The following is a 22,241-nucleotide window of genomic DNA, read 5'->3' as shown; positions in this document are numbered from 1 at the left end:
CGGATAATGTCACACCTTCTGAAAAATGGGTTATTCTGGTAATAAAGGGTACCCTCGTAGAAGACAAATGATAATAAACTGGGAATTCACAGTGGAATGACAAACAGTGACTTTTTCGGGTGCATACTTATCCTTGGAACATAGTGCACATATTCCAGTTCAGTAGTTTAGACAAAGTTTTAAGCGCTCCACAGACTCCAAGTATTAGACGTACAATATTGTATGTAACATATCTATATACGTTATTTAATCTATTGCCATTCTATTTCCAGTAATGTTTAAGTTCTAACGAATGTTTGATGACGAAAAATCGATAATATGTTAAATATAATATCTAGCAGAAATATATTATCGATTTTACGTCATCAAACATTCGTTAGAACTTAAACATTACTGGAAATAGAATGGCAATAGATTAAACAACGTAGATATGTTACATACAACATTTTACGTACAATAAAAAGTCTGAATACTGTTTTAGTCAACGCAGAGTTGTTCAATATACAGCCTTTCCGTTCAAGGTCGGAATTACCAGCGCATGAGTTGCTTTTTTTTTAAATATCTGACGCCCACGTTTGCATTTAGGTGCAAAGAAGGTGGGATGAAATCAATTTAATTGTTTTCCTTTCATATTCATATGAATTTCAAACATTTTTATGTAATTCAGACATAAAACTTACCACTTAACACAAAACATTCTTTTGTCTGGCACCAAACAGTATTGTGATTTCATAATCAAAGTCGAAACCATAGTAGGCCTAGTATAGTTTTCATTGAAAGACGATGGTTTTGAATTATCACAAAGAGTGGACATCCATAATCACGAAAATAATTTCCATGATAAATAGTATTGATTATGAGGAAAAGCTTGAAATGTTTATTCGAGAGCAACTTATTTTCCCGCGGGCCGCGGCGGTAAGTACAGTGACTCTTCTTTTTTTGAGCACAATGACTTTGAACAGGGTCATAATTATGTTTACCATGCATAAAGAAATTGTTTACTTTTAAAGGAGCAGTAACATATAATATCCTTGTCGGGTCGTTTGAATACTGGAAAGCAACCTCCAGCATGTAATTTATTTCAAAATTAATTCAAAATCAGGAAATATGCCGCAAGCCAAGCAAACACAGTTGATATTTTTAATAATCCAATTAAATAATCTATGATACCTGATGGTGTGAGCCCACAGTGTAACTAGTCCGTCCCTATACTGACTGTATATTAAAAGTCATGAGGCTCGTACACTTGTATTTATAATAATTATTACAAAACAATTCTCAATTTTGCATGAGTTTTTAAATAATATTTTAAATAATATAAAAATAAACTCAAATTATTTTTAATATACTGTCAAAGCACTTAAAGGAGTATTTCGTGATCCTAGCATCCTCTTTTTATGACATTTTTCAGTTCATATCACGAAAAAAGCATATTCCCAAAATTTCAGTTGATTCCGATATTGCGTTTGCGAGTTATGCATGATTATGTGTATTACACTGCTCCATAGACAATACGTTGTAATTTCGTTCTGGTGCACCAGAACGAAATCCAAATTTCACGATATCTTTGCTAAACGAATTAATCTGCAAGAAATATTTTGTACATAAAAATTATGTAGCCAGAGGTTTCCAGTGATATAAAAATCTCAACTTTTTTTGAGAAAAGTGGGGGGATGAGGCTGTGGATCACGAAGTGCCCCTTTAAATAAAACTAAATAAATATTTATTACATTATTATAAATGTTAAAATATAAATGTAGTGAACAGTAGGTCACGACCTTGCAGCGGTTGAGTCAAATCAATAGCTCTACACGTTTATGACCATGACTTAATCCACTTAGTCAATAAAGTTTATATTGTTGTGAATGAAAATTTGCATAAATCAATACTGTCAGAGATGCAGTTTGTGGTCTCATGTGATATTTTTAACTTTTCTACATGCACAATTTTAACAAGAAAGTCGACGATTTGGGGTAACAGTTGACCTATATGATTGGTACTGTTAGAAAGATAAGATATTAAGCTTGAATCTAATTTGAAAAATTTGAAAAACTAATGGACAGAAGTTTCATACCAGTTGAATGAAAATTGGGGTCATTCGAGGTCAGAAGCAATCAGACAAAAGAACCAATGTAGGTGTGTCTACTCTCCTGTGTGCCAATTGGCTGAAAAAATTTGTGTGTAAAGTTATTTTTTTATTGAGCAGTTACAGTGTGGAGCCTGTCAAAATACAATTCAAATAAATTGTATTTTTAGCATTCCAAAGTTACCGAAATGAAACGTTTAAGAGGGGTAGGGTTGAGAAAGAATGGGGTCTTCTGGGACATCATTTTTTTCACAACACTATATCAGCCTCAGATCTAGGCCTTGTCATCAGCGCACCTAAGACAGAATATATGACTGCAAACTGTAACGCCCAACCAGCACTTGAAGTCTATGGTAGTACCATCAACCATGTCACAGACTTCAAGTATTTGGGTTCAAGATGGGCTCTAGTGTTGGAGACCTAAAAAGAAGAAAAGCACTAGCCTGGGCAGCTTTCTGGAAACTGGACCGCCTTTGGAGAAGCCCGTCCCTGCCAATCGAAACAAAAATCAAGCTGTTTCAGACAACGTGTGTTACTGTCTTTCTGTACAGGTGCGAGTCATTGGTAATTACCAAAAAAAAAAAAAAAAAGATCAATGCATTTGCAACATCTTGCTACAGAGTCATGTTAAACATCAAGCGTGTGGATCGGATTCCAAATGAAACCATCTACAACCTGACCAACACCACTCCACTGGTTGCCAGAGTCAAGATTCATTAACTTAAATTTCTCGGCCATATGTTGCGTCTTGAAGATGGCGAGCCTGTGAAAGAATATGCGCTTTATATTCCACCACATGGGAAAAGGAAACCGGGACGGCCGCGTACACTGTACTTACAGTATGTCCAGCACATCCTGGGAGATACTGAAGGGATGCTGCAGCCAAACAAAATTGTTTCGCTTGCCTAAGATCGCATTAGTTGGAGAAAGCTTGTAGTCGCCTGCTCCGCAGCCGACTGATGATGATGATCAGCCTATACGGCACGTCTTTAACACCATTCGCTACTTGCACGGTTCCGCCATTATGCACTATGTGCGGGGAGAGCCTCGAACTGGCAGCATACATGAAAGGAAGAATTATGTAACCTTACACAGAACGTTATGACTAGTTCAATTCCCATTCATGTATGCTGCCAGTTCGAGGCTCTCCCGCACATAGTGCATAATGGCGGAACTGTGCAAGTAGCGAATAACATGGAATAATTGATAGGAAGAGGCACTCCCTAATTAGCATGAGGCCGCATTCTTATTTAAATTAGCCATTGTGTTATAAATTCATATTCATGTTTACGGGTAGCACTTTACACCACCACTTAGGGTAAGCCATGAATAATTTAGTGTTGTAAAGTCAAATAAGCTTCATTCTTTCCAGTCTTGAACAAAATAGTAGGCGGAGGCGGGAATCGATCTCGGTACCTCTCGGTTGAAAGGCACAGCGTACGACCTCTAAGCCAAGTAACTATCTGATGTGAGACGTGTGATTTTAATCCTTGATATTGCTCAATGGAATAAATCGTGAAATTAAATCAATAATAAAAGAAGCAGAGTTCTATTTAGGGCTCAAATTGGAGAAAGCTCTACTAGAGAAAAGGGAAAATATTTGTCTTTGCTCTAAAGAAAGTTAGAAAATAATCAAATAAATTTAAATAAATATTTTGAAACAGAATGTTACGCCTCTATTGGAAAAAAATATATTACAATAACTTGTCTATACTATAATTTACTTATTATTAATTAATTAATTAATTTATTTATTTATTAATTTATTTATTTATCATTTTTTATTTATTTATTTATTTATTTATTTATTTATTTATTTATTTATTTATTTATTTATTTATTTATTTATTTATTATTTAATCACTAACATTTATACTCACTTCATCACTGACTCACTTAAAATTAATCTCATTCTTATGACAAAATTAATTATATCATGAACAATATTATTTAAATTATTTAAATTTTGTAAATTTGACCAAATATTTTTATAAATGTCCCAGATAGATCAATGTGATTGTAGGTGCATGCAGTAGAAAATAGTCTAAAGACAATATATGCAAAGTTTTAAGGCCTATTATGGTGGGTATACTTTTGGAGCTACATTTTATCTCAGGTCGAAATATGGTGAAAAAATGAAATGTGTAAAAAACGCGTTTGAAAATTTAAAAAAAAACGTTGTTTTTAAATCTTTTTATCCGATTTGCATAACTTTTAAAATTTTGTTTAATGTATTATCAAAAGTGCATTATGTTAATGTGTCTAATAATGAAAAACACATTTATATAATGATGATTTTTGGATTTCTCTTGACACCTGTCTCACTTTAACTTCAAAATGGCAATTTATTGCTCGCATTTATTTTATTTTTATTTCAACCAATCAACTCCCTTCTCTCAATCACTCTTGCATTCATTCATTTACCTGTTATACCTTCACACTTTATTCCACCAATCAATCATCAATCAATCAATCAATCAATTCATCATTCAATCAATCCAAACATCAACATATCAATCAGTCAATCTGTCAGTCATTTAGTCTCACGTCATCACAAGTCATAAAATTAAAATTGATCGACAACTTGATTGGTCGATCAGTTCATTGTTTCATTGTTTGGTGGTTTGATAAGTCTATTGATCGAAATTGAATATTATATAATTATTAATATTGTTATTGTTTGATTGATTGATAACTTGAAGAATTGATTTATTGATTAATTCGTTGAGCCGTTGCAAGTGAGTACGTGAAATGTTTAAGAGCTGAGTTACTTCAATAGGCCTAAATTAAATAAATAAATAAACAAGCAAATAAATTAATAAATAAATAAATTAATTAATTAATTAATTAATTAATTAATTAAATAATTAATTAATTAATTAATTAATTAATAAAAAAATTAATTAAGTAATTAATTCATACATTCATTCATTAATTAACTAATTAATTATTAGATAAATAAATAAAAGTTGTGCAACAAAAATCAATGCAATAGATGTCCCATTTCGTTTAGGGCTGATTCTATCTGTAAACGGTATTTGTTTTGTTTTCATAAAAGGCCTATTTCTCTTTTGAAATCATTAGGGCTGTGCAATAATTATGAGCCCTGGGGAGGGTAAAATTGGGGGCGCAAGAATTTTTGGCGAGCCGCAAGGGGGACAAGCAATTTTTGGCCAGCCGAGGGGGGGGGAAGCGATTTTTGGCACACATCCATGGGGTGCGTTTTAAATAAAACGCTCTAAAAAGGCTTCGGAAATCAGTACGGTACGGAAACGCTTTAATATGCAAATTTTCCTGCTCGCTGCGCTCGCAACAAAATAAGCCATACCGCATGATACCCGCAAATTGGGATCCCAAAAAGTTGGCATGTGCAGGGGGAGGGCTAAGAATTTTTGGCGGACCGACAGGGGGGTGCAAGCGATTTTTGGCAGGCTGAGCGATTTTTGGCGGGCCGTTCGGAAATTTTACATTACATTTTTTCATTATGGGTCCCCGGGGATAAAATTTCCAAACGGCGTGTCAAAAAATGCCCCCCCCCCCCACCGGCCTGCCAAAAATCGCTTATCTGCAAATAAAATTGTGACACCCCCACCCCTCGTTGCACATCCAAATTATTGGGATCCGATCCCGCAAACCTTAAGGGATCTAAAATGAGCGTTTATTGCGTTTCGACAGTATTTTTGTAGGACATGAGAGAGCACCTCAGACCTATCGATTGCATTCTGAATACGAAGCATGTCTTTCTGATATCACATAATTTTCATTTTTGAAAATCACAATATAATACAAATTTTATGACAAATTATAAAAATTTGATATTTTTCAAATTTTTGATATATAACAGTCCTCGAAGTAAATTATATAAATCTAATGATATATTCTTAAAGTGTATGTAGCAGGGAGGAAAAGCCGACAGTTAATTGAAAATTTTGACCTTTCATATTGAAGATATGATTTTTTTCCCAAAAGACCAATTTTTTTTGGTGTTTTGGGGAAAAAAATCCATATCTTCAATACGAAAGGTCAAAATTTTCAATTGATCGTCGGCTTTTCATCCCACCTACATACACTTTAAGTATAAATCATCAGATTTATAAAGTTTACTTCAAGTACTGTTAAATATCAAAAATATCAATTTTAATGATTTGCCATAAAATGTGTATTAAATTGCGAATTTCAAAAATCAAAATTATTTGATATCAGAATGACATTCTTCGTATTCAGAATGCAATTCGATATGTCTGATGTGCTCTGATGTCCCAAAATAAATACTGTCCAAACGTTCATACCCAGCCCTTAAATTAATAGGCCCTCCTATAGGCTTACAGTAAGAAACTTTTTTTTTGAACAAAACCGATTTTTTACTCATTATTGACCATAGGCCTATTAAACAGGCGAAGAATTTGTTTTTGTTCAAAAGACAATTTGCATATTTAAGCGTTTCCGGACGAGTAGGCCTACTGTTATCCTAAGCCTTTTTTAGAGCGTTTTATTTAATAGGCATAGGCCTACCATGAACATGGTGTGCAAAAAATCACCCTTCTACTCCCCCCCCTCCCCGGCTCAGAATTATTACACAGCCCTTGATAATCTACGGGGATAATCTCCAAAATCATTCAATCATTCTTTTGATAGACTTAAACTCAGTAGTAGGCCATAGATTTTAAATACTATGAGTAGGCCTACACGTAATTCAGCAAGTGACATCAGTGCAATGTACAAGTGCTATATTAACGCCGTGCATCAGTGTGTCACTTCATTAATATTAGTTACTAACCGGCTTACACGCTGTAGTGTATAAATCCAAATTCAAAACACTCGGGTGATTATATAATCAGTGGCCTCAGCTCAATTGAGGGCGTTTCAATTTATTACGTGATTTGGGAAATGCACAAGATCAAATAGAACGGCGAGTAATGATTATTTACTTGCTTTTAAAAACAAACTGCTTAGGGCGGTAATACAACGTGTACGTCCGATAACTATAGATTGAATGATATTTATCATCACACGAGGAAACAAAAACAAACGAGGTCAGTGGAGGTCAGTGGTCTCAGCTATTAAAGCGGGCGCACTTTCAAGCTTGGTACTCGCATTGAACATACAAAGTTCGCAAAACTGAATGGCGGCTTTATTTGTCAACCGTAATTAACATGATCAAGGGGACGAACATAAATATTCATAACCGATCGATAACTGGACTCATTTTCTACCAAGCAAACCAGCGGGATTTGTCATAGGTTTGCGTGCTTAATAGAATAACCGTGAATTTAGTGTCACCCCCGTGACCATGGTGTAGCCGCCCATGATGCTTAGTTTTGAAGATATGCAAAAAGATCTCCAAATATGACATTCGACCCCTCGTGGGAATCATAGGGTGCATGTGTAGAAAAATGGTAACACTTCTAGTTTTATTATTAGGGGTAATGATGCCATAAAATTTACTCAAAACACACAGCGCCATGAACTATAACGGCTCAACGTATTTAATGGAAGACCATAATTTCCCAGTTTAAGAAAAGTTTGTTGACCCCCTCAAATAAATTGGGTTGTTCAAAAGTGTAATGATTTTTAAAGCGTGTATATATTTTCAATGGCTCATTATAATTATAAGCATCGAGAAATCTCCAGAAACGAAACGAAAAATTTACACCTCGCATAGCCTTAACTTGCATCATTACAAGTTTATCTACAGGTAATATAATACCTTGCTAAAATGAGGCATGTTTAAATTCTGTGATAGCAACGTTCATAAATTACCTATACTTGCATAACAAGTCATGGGAATGTAAAAACCCGTGGGGCTATCTACTGGATATTTGAACAACATGTAATATCATAATGAGGCATCAATTTGAAATTGTGTCTAGTTTGTCTTTTATTGGATACATATTGAAATGGCATATGATGGATATAGAAATATACCCTTACAATTCAATTTAGGATTTGAAAAAACAAACAAAGATAAAATAGGTACAAACATTACAAAATTGAAGCTCATGAAAAACTATATAATCTGATGGTAATAGTGACGACAAGATAATACCATTTTCCTACATTTCTGTAGTTTAGTCGGAGAAACTTTTTATATACGGCTTTATTAGGTTGCAGTGAAATAACGTCGCAGTTAAAATTACAAATATAACGCAACATTGAAAATAGAAACACTTTAACCAAAGCACTGACACTCACCAAGTTTATTAAGTCATAAAGGAAATCAGGAACCACTATGATCCCATTTTACATTATCCGCATTAGTTATCTAATTTCTTAGCAACGCGTATCCGAAATTTAAACGAAATCTGTTGATGGTAATCTTTCCAAAATGAAGTAAATTAAAAACAAAATAGACATTGTGCTCGAATGTAGTAAATAATTCCCAACATTAGCAACAAAGGTTTCCTTTGGCTCAGAATAACATAATTATTAAAATAAGATTCCTTAGATATTTACCTACAACATTCTTTGTACGATATTTATTTTCAGAAGAAAATAACTTTGAATGTGGCTTACTACATCAAATCTGAAGGCAAATTGTTTTAAAACATCATAATAGGTATATTACAATCAACACACGGATGTTTTCATTTATAATCATGATTTTCAATTAAACGTATAAGAGTGTTTATTTTATTTTAACACGTTGAAATGCTTTCATATGATTTAAAAATTATCAACGCATAACATTCCTACAGTGCGAAAGAGAAGACTGCTGATTAAATTGTGCACGGTATGTATATACTTCACGCGAATGTAACTCGATGGGACTGAAGCGGCAATAGCAATTTTGATAAATCTGCAGTCATGTGGATCAATAATGTCATATTTGGCTATTACAGTTGGAATCCATACACCTCCCTATAAAAGACGGTGAATTTTAAAAGGGGTTACCTGAATGGTTGACTGTTTTTGAAATCTACGACACCAGTGTACGGGGTGTATGACTTTCAACTTTAATAGCCCATTTGATATGCTATGTTAGCAGAACGTCGAGTACATTATACGAAGAGATCGATGGGTTACTTTAGAAAAAAATGTGAGAAAGGCGCCTAAAATACTTGTATAAGGTAGTTAAATTGAGGCAACCCCCGAGAAACAACAACTCGTAATTGAATAATTTGAGATGATTATGATGCCCATAATAGTATGTTTCTAAATATTTAAACAATTGCCGCATAAAAATAGTTTTTAGTTTGTGGAATAATGATCTGCGTTTTCTTTGAATATAATATTTGCGGACAGTTCACCTTCTGAATGCTTTAGGTTATTTCTTGTGTATTATTATTTACACTTGGTTTCATATTTGAAAAAGATAAGTAAAGTGTTAAATTTTTATCCACTCAAGCTTTCACATATCACTTTAATTTCCGTCCTAAGCCAGTCGAACGCAAAATGCATGTATAAAACATTAAAACACACTGATGTAAAGGTCAATGTTGGTGGGTTTTTTTTAATATATAGAAAAAAACATGATGCTAGTGTACCTGTAATGTTATAGTGAATATACCGAGTTTTGAGTACATCGTGTAGTCCTTTTATGTATACAGAAACTCTTGTTGTTTATACTATAAATTATAGTGAGGCAAAGGTTACCGAACATATCATGTACCATCTAACATTACCGTAGATCTGCAATGACCCGAGGTCACACATTTAAACCGCACAAATCATGTACCATCTAACATTACCGTAGATCTACAATCCCCGGAGGTCACACCTTTAAAGCACATGGAATGTGTAAATATTGTGGCGCGAACTTAAACTGTAAACAGCCCCTTCAACAGTGTGATCATGGCGAAGAACCGGCATCTTCTGTTTTAATAACCGGTAGCTTCTGTTTTAATTCAACGCATCATGAAGATGCTGCAACTCCCGGTTATAGAGTACACAATTTAGCCTCGTATGTTTATAGTGCAAATATCTCGCGCCAATATCCTTCGATTTAGAAGGATATCATAATACGGTATATCCCGTTACGGCTAGGGTTTATAGTTGGCAAGTGTCCGGACTGGATAGACTTTATGTGTACCGTACACCTGCTCCCACTATAAACACACTGATTGTGTCATGACATGATGAAATGAATCGTTCCAATGACGTTAAGTTTGAGGATATTAATAATTTATCAGGTGTTTAAAATGTGTCTGAACATCTCAAACGAAAATAAAACAGAAAAACGCAAACATATTTTGATAGAAATACACAAAACCAAATACTCACACATCTATTACAGCATCTCACATTTTCAGCATACATAAATTTGAGGTAAATAAATCTAAGGTAAACTTTGCCCGCGCAGGGCCTCCAAACAAAAATGACCTTTGAATTATAGAGTAAGCACAGTCTCATAAAGTGAATACATCTCATCCAGCCATTATCTCTATTCACTGAGGACAGAAGTTAAGTCAGCAATGGCATTAAAACCATTTCATGCACGAATTAAGTTTTAAATTCACAAACATTTTTATATTGTGTTATTTTACATCTAAAGGGATTACAAGAACATACCCAGTGTCAAATTATTTGGGCGGTGTTCCATTAATTAATTATGCACATGTCCTCATATGAGGACACTGCGCAACAAGGACGTCAATATTTACAAATATTTACATGCTACATCTACATAGAAAAACTTAAGACTTCAGTCATTTTCTGAAATAATAGAGAAATTGGGGTAAAATGTAAATAACTTGGGCTAAAAATGATGTAGAAATATTATTGGACTTTACAAAATAAGAAATTCAGGCAAAAAACAGAAACATGTGACTTGTCTGCAGCCATGTACATGCATACAAATGCATTGAAGTTTACGAATTACAACTTGTGAATTAGATTTCATGAATTACAACTTGTAAATTAGAATTAGATGTTATTCCTAGCCTAATTAGAGTTCAACAACTCAAGTTGAAATACAATTATTATTACATTCACTCTGTAGTAGGCCTCTTTCATTCTACATGTATGTATTTTCCTATACCACCATGGTAAATGTTACATCTGTAAATGCACAGTGTCCTCTTATGAGGACGGAGGGCGCTATAGTAAGACACCATTAATGGCGCAGTGTCCTCATTTGAGGACACATGTTTTTCACTATTTTCAAGTATTCTAAAATATTTGTTACAATATAGTTGTTTCCATTATGTTCTATAACATCTATAAATACTAATAAAAAATTGTAGTCACTTTCCTACGTCATAAAACAGGTAACAAATTTGGCCAAATCCAGGGATCATAAAGAATAGTGCATGGCTGTAAAACCCCAATTGTAGAAATGTGCCTGGGGGTAAACAGAGCCTGTAGGCATTTATAAAAGCTCAGAGTGTGTACTGCCCTGTCTTGACATTGTAATGCAACATTGCACATTGATGAGGGGGTATTAATACATTTTTCTTAGTGCATTTATTATCCGTCCTCATATGAGGACACGGTGCGTGAAAGGGTTAAACGTAGCGATAATGAAATATTTCAAAGCATATCGTAATCGTAAATAAACCCGAGGTGGTCAAATTTCTTTAATGTATGATATTTTAAATAATTGAAACCAAAATACAATTAATGATGCCGATTCATTTCATTTAGCTGCGGAGCAGGCATTAACAATAATTCACTATCCAGAAATAGCGCCTAGTTGCAGCACATTGTCGGTGTCCCAAGCTGCCCCTGTATGGGTGACAAATGTGGAAATTTGGAGGCACCTAAACATACCCGTGAGGTGATGTTGAAGCACTAGTTCCAGAGGCCCGCTTAAGGATCCCTGGTGATGGTCCACTGGGAAAAACCTCAGGAAGCTGTTGGCATTTACAGAAGTTGAGGTGCAGAAATGGTGCCAAAATTCGACCCATACTGTGATAGGAATTACAATTAAATACAACTCTTTTGGCAAATATGACTTGCTTATAAATACCTTTCAAAGGGATGATCTTCATTTTGAGGCCCCAAATATTTGGGGACCCTGGACCCGAACCCGGGTCCATCTTGCCCACTGGTAAATCCTGCCCTGCAAAATTTTTATCATCTACCATTATATATGGTACTTATAGGAGGATCTTGTACAGTCCACCTGTAGCTAATCACTATGCCAAGGTGCCGTTATTAATGATGCTATTTTTCTTTTTTTTTACATATAAATCTACTTATTTATTTATCTAGAAGTTGAGGGCGCTAGTTATTTGATCAAAACAGTAACGTTTTTATTGTTGCTTATTTGCTTTATGATTTGACAGTTTGTTCGTGTTATCCGTACTCTATTCGCCACTTGCACGGTTCCGCCATTATGCACTATATATATGTGGAGAGCCTCGAACTGGCAGCATACATGAAAGGAAGAATTACGTAACCTTACACAGAATGTTATATGACTGGTTCAATTCCCATTCATGTATGCTGCCAGTTCGAGGCTCTCCCGCACATAGTGCATAATGGCGGAACCGTGCAAGTGGCGAATATGGCAGTTTACAAGTCTTTACCACCTGTACCATATGCAAATTAGGCTTAATTAAGTAGCGCCCTCAATGTTCTAATAGGACCAAACAGCGGTGTGCTACGCACAGCTTTTACATGAGTGAAACCCAGACTGATATATTTTAGAACAGGGTATACATGGTCTAAAATTCTAGTCAACAGACAATGTTTTAAGTTCATTTATAGATCGTGATATTACTAAAACAGTTATAATACTTACATACTTTTGTATTTCCTTTTCCACTATCTCTACAGAAGCAGTTCCAGACACTGAGTGTCCCGACAAAGTTTTATGGAAGAATTTACTTACAACATACGGACCAATCTCACTACGTCCAGTCCGTAATCATACTCATACAACCACTGTTTCATTTAGAATGCTAATATCGCAGATTGTTGAATTTGTAAGTATTTATGCTTAGGTCATTTGGTTAAGGGGTTCGTCCGGTTAAATATTCTAAACAAAACAACAACAACAACAACAACAACAACAACAACAACAACAATGTGACATCAGCTATGACTGCTTATATTTCATGTGACCAGTAGCTTTCTTTCAACTAGGAAGTGTCGACAGAACCATCTTTGAGATAAAGACCTTTCAAAAACAGTCAAATTTTGTAATTGACTTTTAGAGTCACTTTTTTTCTTTTAATGGAACTTTGAACTCATTTGAAATGATAATTTTCAATAGCTACATGTTCTGAAACAATCGATATATCCCTCAAAACAGGTATTTACATCTATTGGGCTTTATGCTAAATCCAAAAGAGAGTCCACCGCTGCGCAAAGAGTTGTATGCGGGGAGCGAATCAGCATTCAATAACTGGTTTTCCTAAGGCTATAGATTCTAAAACTTGGTATATAAGTTATAAAAATTATTAGTCATTTTGTGTATAATTTTATGTGACATAATTACGCCAAAGCGATATCGTGTGGAAATGTTTGTACTTATTTTGAATCCACTGGTTAGAAGATACCTATAGCTACCCATTGGTATCAAATATAACAGTATAGGACATATTGACAATCCGGAGTTTCCAGCTATACTATGCAATAGATCAACCTGATTTGTACAGCTAAGTATACGATTCGTCTTTTGGTCAAGTTCATTAATTTCACAATTTCATTATCTAGGTCGGGAAGTAAGATTAATCATTAATTTTGGTGGAAATGAAAGATCGCTTGAAACATAATCACAAGCATGCAATAACTCAATTTGCTCAAAATGGTCGATTCGTCACTCTGCCGAATTCATAACGATACCACCCCGACCACCACCACCACCACTACTTTTTAGATTCCTGAGCGCAATAAAAAATGGGGTCGAAAATTCACAACCGTCGGCAAAAAAATATTTTCGTCGGTTAATAACGTGTTTGCTCCCCCCCCCACCCCCCCCCCACCCCACACCCACACACACACCCACACACCCGTTCCGACTGGGTAAAACTATACATAGCTCTCAATATTAATTCAGCGAATCTCTGTCCTATTTTTAAACATATTTGCTATGGAGCAAGCAGATTCACTACAACACACGATGGGATAATCCTGTTAGCAGCTGTGTACGTCTATCGTGTTTACATTAACACCCGAATGATGGAAAATATTTATAGTAAATCAATAACCCGGTGACATTTTTATCTTATTTTGAAGCATACAAATTCGAAAATGGATGAGTAAATTCAGAAAAAGCAGAGCGGGAGAAGAAGGGAATGATACAATTATCATTAAACTCTATATTATTAATAATACATACTCATTTTAAACCCATTATGGTATTTGCTGACAATTTCAAAACAAACTAATTGTGTGAAAAAAGTACTTTGGTAATTGCTTTCAATATGAAATTGTAATTAGTAATTTGAAATTTTATCTTACCGAACTTGTTGACAAATGCTTATATATTTTATTTTAATCCCGCAGCAGTACATCAATAAAACATGAACGTTTACCTTGTTAATGGATTAAAACGACGAGAAGAATACATTATACTTTTAGCAGAACAATGCCGCAGTTCAACGAAACGCATTATTCCCCAATATCTTATTTAATGCAATGACAAAATAGTTACAACAATATATCGAACAACGAAGACGAATCAACTCCTATAAACGAAGAAACACAAATCGGTCAATGTATGTATTTCTGGATTAAATATATACCCGTATAGAATATTGCGATTGATTAGATTTAGGCACCATAAAATAAACGACGTTGTGTTAAAAAAAAACCATATGTGTCGTTCGAAGTCAGCCGGCCCAGATGAAGAACAAAGGTTTTGGGCCTGGTGTCGGTGATTCCGTTGTTTCTAAAGCTGAATTCATACTCCATCGCTACCCCGTTGATATTTAACCAATGACACAACCTCATCGGCTAGAAACCAATATAACGATAACCAACGCGATTTCTAGTTGCCTATATTAATTTAATCACAATTTTGAACATTTGAATGACGGTATACACGGCACAGTGTCATCGACCCTATATCTTCATGGCAGGAATCGCCATGGTAGGTTGAATCCACAGCCACGATTAGCCATTTGGTTCAAACCTTTAAAGCTCTTTAGAACTAATAATTAGTCGAGGGACATAACTAAGGCTACTCACAATAGCCGGGTAATTGATCTTGGTTGTGCGTGAATAAGCTTGTATACCCCATTGAGGTCAATGGTCATCGATTTTTATACTGCCTGCAGTGAGTGCAGCTGTACTACACGCTGTAGTCCACACAGGGTATTACAGGACCAACGCAATATACATGTAAAATGGTCAGATTTTGACTTCAAAGCGCACGGCCAATTTTCAAAGCGCATTCTAGCGACTATCATATCTGTTCAACACGTATTTTCGTGTGTATGAGACCACATCTGGTTTCTTGAGAAAAATTCATTTGCGGGAGATATTCATCAATTTCTAACCCAGTATTCGAAGATTTTCGTCTGATATCAAAATCGTGCATAGCAATTCACGTGTATCGATCCCGTGTATTCATTTTAGTGTCCCTGCTCCACCAAATAATTATTAGCCAGGCGGTGTCGGTGTGCACGGTGCTATCCCTATGTACAAAGTAACGGCTACATCAACAATAGTTCAATGAGTCACGTGCTGTGTTTTCACAGACAATAATCTGAATTATATTATCTTGCGCGTTTGATGTTCATCATATGTTCGTTAAATTCATAATAAGATTACGTACCTCTAAAAGGATAAGATTGCAAATCGGGGTTTTCACTGAAATGGGCCGTGTAACCAGACTCGATTCAGTACATGAAGAAAGGTCAAAGTGTTTAACCCTGTTTCCAAGTCATTCCTAATTTAGCACTTACCATTTTAATCCCTAGCAACATGGATCAACTCATTCAGTTGTAATGAACGATACTATATGACCCCAAAGAATGCCGAGGCAACACTGCACCATACGTTTTGAAATGCGCTATCTTGGATGATAGATAATGCACAGCCGGCTATTCCCGCTAATAAAGACAATATAGAGGAGTAACTTTTTAATAAAAGAAATGTTTGGATTTCCAAGTTTGCTTTCTCAAAACGACTGGAATTCCAGTTGCCATTGTTACTTGAAAAAAGCTTGGAAATGCAATAAAATGAACGAAAAATCAGGGAAATATCCAGTCGAAAATGCCGATTTTTTTAGTTTGCATAAACCATTTATAGCAAAGTAATAATTCATACAATTTGATTTGGGGCATTACTTTCGAAACCCGTTTTTTTTAAAATTATTATTATAACTTGATTCAAAATCTGAAGAGCGATCAGTTAAAGAAATGACAATACGTGGTAACAAATGTAGTGGTGCGTACCCTAAAACCTTTCAAAGGTAAACACACAATAAGGCGACAACATTTTTCTGCAATTTATCCTGGGGTACATAATAAATCACCATATGATGTCACAAGATACTCTAAACTACCAAAAAGAAGATTGGTTAGATATTTCAATACGGCGCCGAATTTTGTACTTTAATCGCCAAACCATTGAATAATTTTAACATAAAATTCTTCTGTTTTCATGCGCCTATAATAATATTGCTTTGAAATTTGAAGCGATGGAGGTTATCGTTAACTTATCTAGTTGTTTTAAATCGATATAGAGTTGAAAAACTGCTTTTCACAATCACATACTGTATGTATGGGGAGAGGGTTATTTCGCGCAATAGACCATTAGGCTACGTGCCATATTTTGAGCATAATTGCATGTAGCACACACTGTATTTGCCATCAAATGCTGGTTTACCAAACCTGGCAATGCCTTGAAGCAATATTATCTTTAATTGACTCGATTTAAAAACTTCGAAGATGGTTATTTTCATTTGGGGATTTCACTTTGAAAAGGTGTTGTTTTTTTCATTTGGGGATTTTCTAGGAACGCCTTTCAGATGCCTGAAATTCACATCAGGAGTGATTCAACTCATTTCAATTGATAAAAATAAGCTGCATAATGAAAAGTACATTTCCTGTGCGCAAGAAGACTGTAAGTCCACTTTTGACGACACTGAGTTACAGGTGGTTTTGAAGTTATTGAATGAAGACAAACATTTTGACAATTTTTGTTGACATTTTGCCCCCTCCCCATAGGGGTCACGTGAGGGGTCAAGAGGAGTCAAAATGAAAAATTGTCCAATGTCGTCAAAAGACATGTCAAATTACTCGTCTCATCACAACGATTACGAAAATATATAATTTATTATACATTTCGAGCTTGGTTAATGAGTTAAGGTCAACTGAGGGCAAATTTTAAAACAACCTTCACATTCAATAAGCAATGTGTCAAATTGCTCGTCTTTGCACATATATTACCAATATGGTTAAATATTTCCAACATCTGCATTCAGTTTTGAGTTATAAGCTTTTGTTTCAATCCAAGCGCAAGAAGACCGTAAGTCCAAAAATGATAAATCGATCAATATCGATCAATATTACAAATATTTACTTGGTTGATATACAAAATGATTCTTCTTGCCTATACCCATGTACCTGAGAAGTATCAATGTTATGGCATTTTTGGTTTCCAAATTATCGTATTTAAACGATCATATCTCAAAATGCCAAATATGGACTTACGGTCTTATTGCGCTCATGTCTTCATTTTTAGAACTTTTTCATTCAAAATATCTTCATCATTTCTAATATATTGTTCAAAACGTGCCTTCGTGATGATCACTGACAGGCCTGACAATCGAAGTAGGTTTGTTGGTATGTTATATAAGGTAAAGCGTTTATATGCATGTTTAGAAAAGCGAATGAAGTGAAAAAAAAAAGTAAAGTTTAGGACTTCATATTTTTCTCTTAACCTTTGCTCTACATGTTAATGCTCTGCGTGCTAGCCATAGACTTCAGCACAAAAACTTAAAGTTGTGAGATATGTTCTCAAAATATCAAGAGCTATCTCAAGAACTACTATAGGCTTGTTTGTACTCATTTTAATGCATTTCTCATTCATTATAATCATTAAAATGTATGATTCCGAAATTAAAGAACTAAAACAAAATGAAAGTTGGCGTCTGCAGTCGACGACACCCACGTAGAGAAGGTTCAAATATGATTTCAACACTTACAGAAGGATTTCCACACGTATGGGTGACCCAAAAGTAATCAAGGTGTGAAGTAGGTTACACAAAATATCACATTTAGTAATAATGCACCATCATTTTGCATACATTTTTCACACACATATTATAGCTTTCTTAAAGTGGAATGAAAGTCATACCACCCTTAGCTTTATCAAAACTATATTTTCCTGATTCTGTTTCGTTTTCGTTGATCATTTCATTACAGGGGTTTATTTAATCTAACAAGCTTAACCTTAGAACTACGATGGAGGTTGTACCCCCCCCCCAGTGTTTCTCTCCGTCATAAAAACGCACCCGTTTACGCCCAAACGACCTAAGCTAATCTTAGATACATCGTTGACGATCATTTTATTGATACAATTTTTACCCAAGCACCTTACCCGGGGGTAAGACCGGCTGTCACACATGACCATAGTGGGGGTGAAGCCCACCATTGGCTTCTACAGGAAAATCAATAATTTCCATTTCGTTCTTGTAAAATTATTCCAAGAATTACTGACTTTTAACTTGTTTGGTTGAAATAGTCATGTCATTTTATATTGCAGGAGGAAAAAATCTAGTGTGCCTTTACTTTTGTACATTGCCATAATTTCTCAAACTTGCATGGGCGCCCTCACATTATGACGTCATAGCGATATTATGTGTGGAATTTTTGTACTTATTCTGGTATCACTAGATAACAGAGACCCAGAGCTATACATTGGTATCAACAATAACTGTGTATGACGTTTATATTTGTTCTTGGGTTAAATTTACCTTCCAGGAGAGGTTTTGTACAATTCTCTGAAAGCCAATATCAATTTTGTCCCAAAATATACATTACACGTCCCACTTGAAGATGGTAATCTTGTGTCATTTACGTGCCGCCAATACATAATCATAATTGCCTGACACAATAAAGCAGCTCATCCATGAACTTACTTGACATGGAGTTTATTTAGGAAGCACACTTTGTTTTAACGATATTTTCCTGACACTCGCTTTGGTTTTCGTAGATTGACCTTAGAGAGTTTATTTAGGTATTCTTTCACCTTTCAGGTAAAGCATAGCAGATATGTTATCTCCGATCCTCTGAGGTAAAAATATGTATCAATTTGGTCACGTTCCAATATACATAACACGTCCCATATGTGAGGATTGTGATCATGTGTCATTTACGTGCCGCTGATACATATCATAATTGCCTGACTCAATAAAGTAGTTCATTCATTAACCTACTTGACATATCTGTTACACTGTTGAGACATATCGTGACATTTAGTGTTTGTGTGTTTGCTTAACCAGTTGGTGTGAAAAAGAGCAATATACACCAGGCACAAAAAGAAACTCGTCAGTTATATTCATCCTTGCTGTTCAAAACTCTCAAACCCCAAAATGAAAAGTTGCAATTTAACGATTCAATTGTGCCTGTTACACTGTGTGTTTTATTGATTGGCCCGTGGTGCTTGTGTGCAATACAATGATGCGTTCCCATTGAAAATCGTTGAAAATGCAACTTTTCATTTTGGGGTTTGAGGCTTTGGAGGCGCATATCTTGGTCAATCTTGTTCGTTTTTCACGAAAGCAAAGTCCAATTAACAAAATGTATATTTCAGAATAATCCAAAATTATCAAGTTATTGAACAGCAAGGATGAATATAACTGACGAGTGTCTTTTTGTGCCTGGTGTATGTGCGCCTACGGTTAGATACGTGCTTAAAATGTGGTTACACATTATGAACTAATATCAGTGTAATTACTCACTTAAAAGCCCTTGTCTGTTCGAACTGTGCTAGTAAGTCTGCTATAGGCTTAAAAGTCGTATTGATATCTTAATATGTGTTGAAAGTTGTAACCTTATTTTCTTAATCCTCTCTTTTATGTTTCTTTCTTTAATCCTGGACCATAGAGTTTATTTATGAACTATATTTTCCTGATTCTATTATCGGATTTCTATGATCATTGAACAGTTTATTTAGGTAAGCAAGCTTTTACATTTAAGGGAAGTTATGAAAGTGTTGAGGGCGAGTTGGCGCGGTGGTTATTACCTCGCCTTGCACCAATGAGATCCCGGGTTCAAGCCCCGGCGCAGCCCAAGGACTCATGTGCACTTGGTGTATCCCGATTCCTTGCTCGCTCTCGCAGGTTTTCTCCGGGATCTCCGGTTTCCTCCTGCTTTAAAAAAATCGGTGATTAGTTGTTTGCGCTTTGATCCCTCTGAGATCTGGAAAAAAACGCTATATAAAACACCGACATTTATTTATTTATTTTTCCAAGAGTTGTTTTATCCAGTCCTCTGTTTACAAACGATATATGAATGTTGTCGCGGTACAAAAATAGTATCTAGCGTAAATGATAATCATGTGTTATTTACGTGCCACAAACATAAATCATAATTGCTTGCCCCATTAAAGCAGTTCATCCGTGAACTTACGTTTGGCATATCTGTTACACTTAAGATATATTGTGGCATTTAGCGGACTACAGACAAACCGCGTGGATACAGTTAACCGACTAATATTACCGTAATTACTCACTTTATCCACCCTTGTGTGTGTCAACTCAGGTAAGATGTCAACTGAAAAAAAACCCGGAATTTCAATAAGGCAGTAAAAATGAAAAATATTAGAAACATATCCAGGCTGTTTGAAAGCACGGTACGTAATATGTCCAATCTGCTTGAACGACCAACTTGATAAACAAAATCACAACAATAATGGCTTGTTCAAATATTAACAGTGTAAATTAATGGGAAAAGTAAACCACCCATTGGACGAACTTCACAGAATGTTGGACAAATTTGAACCAAAATAGGTTAATGTTCGCATGATAGGCTATGCTTGATTTTAAGACAGTCCATGCGTATTCCCGCAACATAACGACGGTGAAAAATTGTTTTACTATATATTCATTTCATATCTATTATTTTTTTCTTTATTTGTTGTGCTAAAATTGTGTTCAATACACAGAGTAATCATGTTAACTTCTAAGATTTACTTACGCTACATTAATACAGAAGAGAACAACAAAGGAACTCGTCAAATATATTAAACTCCATCCATACCTTAAGCAATAATATAAAATCTATACCTGCTTCTCATTTGTAATTCTGTAAGAATAATGTTTACCCTGCATGTACCGTTCCTTAAAAACTGCTTTAAGTACCTCAAAAGTTTACCTTCTTTATGTCAAAATTAATGGTAAAATTGTGTACAGCAAGCAGCTTTTCGGAAAGGCGAATACAGCACATTCGCCAAGTTAGTCTACGATAGCTGCACTTTATATACAATTTACCTATAAGGAAAATAAACTACATATGCTACAAATGTGTTATGGGACGATCCATCAAGCGCTAGTATATAGCATTCGTTAAATAAATCGAAGAAACGAAGTGTTTTATCTCTTAAATCTTTCCTTGGGTTATCGTTTCTAACCCGCTATGCACCGATGTCGGATACAAACTTGGTGCATAAATGCTAGAAACGAGAAGAATTTTTTAATGGTACACGTCTTTTACTAATTTAATAGTAATGTAAAAAGCATCCGGCGAATCAAGTATGTCAAGATAATTCGAATTGACATAGTATTGGGCTCACTCTTCACACAATAAACAATCTACGTGGTTCGTAATAAGGGTAAAAAAAAAAAAAAAATCTTTTCTTTAGTAAAGGTGCAATGATCACCAAATTTGGACCTTTGGGTAAATAAAAAATTATACAATCCATTTCATACATGAAATGCAAAAAAGCTTTCTTAAAATGGATTCAAATTTGTACTACACTTAAATAGTTGCTTAGGAATATTTTGCCTTACAGTGAGTTCATAAAAGATATGTTTTATCCCGTACTCCCGGGTAAACCAATATATCAATTTTGTCGCGGTACAAAATATACATAACACGTCCCCTGTGAAGATGATAATCTTGTGTCTTTTACGTGCCAGCAATTCATAATTGCTTGCTTTACTAAGACAATTCAACCGTGAACCAACTTGACATATCTGTTACACTTTTAAGATATATCGTGACATTTAGCGGTCAACTATTTTGTTCAAACAGTCGGTCTGGATAAGAGTAATAATTGTGTTCAATCTTCATGCGCCTACGGTTATTATGTGCTT

The 22,241-nt window shown here is 35.1% G+C and overlaps 1 protein-coding gene across 2 annotated transcripts in view; it reads left to right on the top strand.

Moving 5' to 3' along the window:
• The window catches only part of LOC140146062 (neuronal acetylcholine receptor subunit alpha-3-like), a 141,307-nt gene that overhangs the window by 80,032 nt on the left and 39,034 nt on the right, over positions 1-22,241 (top strand). For both annotated transcript variants that reach the window (XM_072167807.1, XM_072167806.1), the window contains one exon: positions 12,806-12,954. In XM_072167807.1, coding sequence (XP_072023908.1) covers positions 12,806-12,954 — 149 coding nt within the window. The remainder of the gene's footprint in view (positions 1-12,805; positions 12,955-22,241) is intronic.

The sequence above is a fragment of the Amphiura filiformis genome, chromosome 2, assembly GCF_039555335.1.
Source record: "Amphiura filiformis chromosome 2, Afil_fr2py, whole genome shotgun sequence".
NCBI classification, from domain to species: domain Eukaryota; kingdom Metazoa; phylum Echinodermata; class Ophiuroidea; order Amphilepidida; family Amphiuridae; genus Amphiura; species Amphiura filiformis.
Note: the sequence above shows the minus strand (reverse complement) of the source record. Positions and strands in the feature narration are given on the sequence as shown.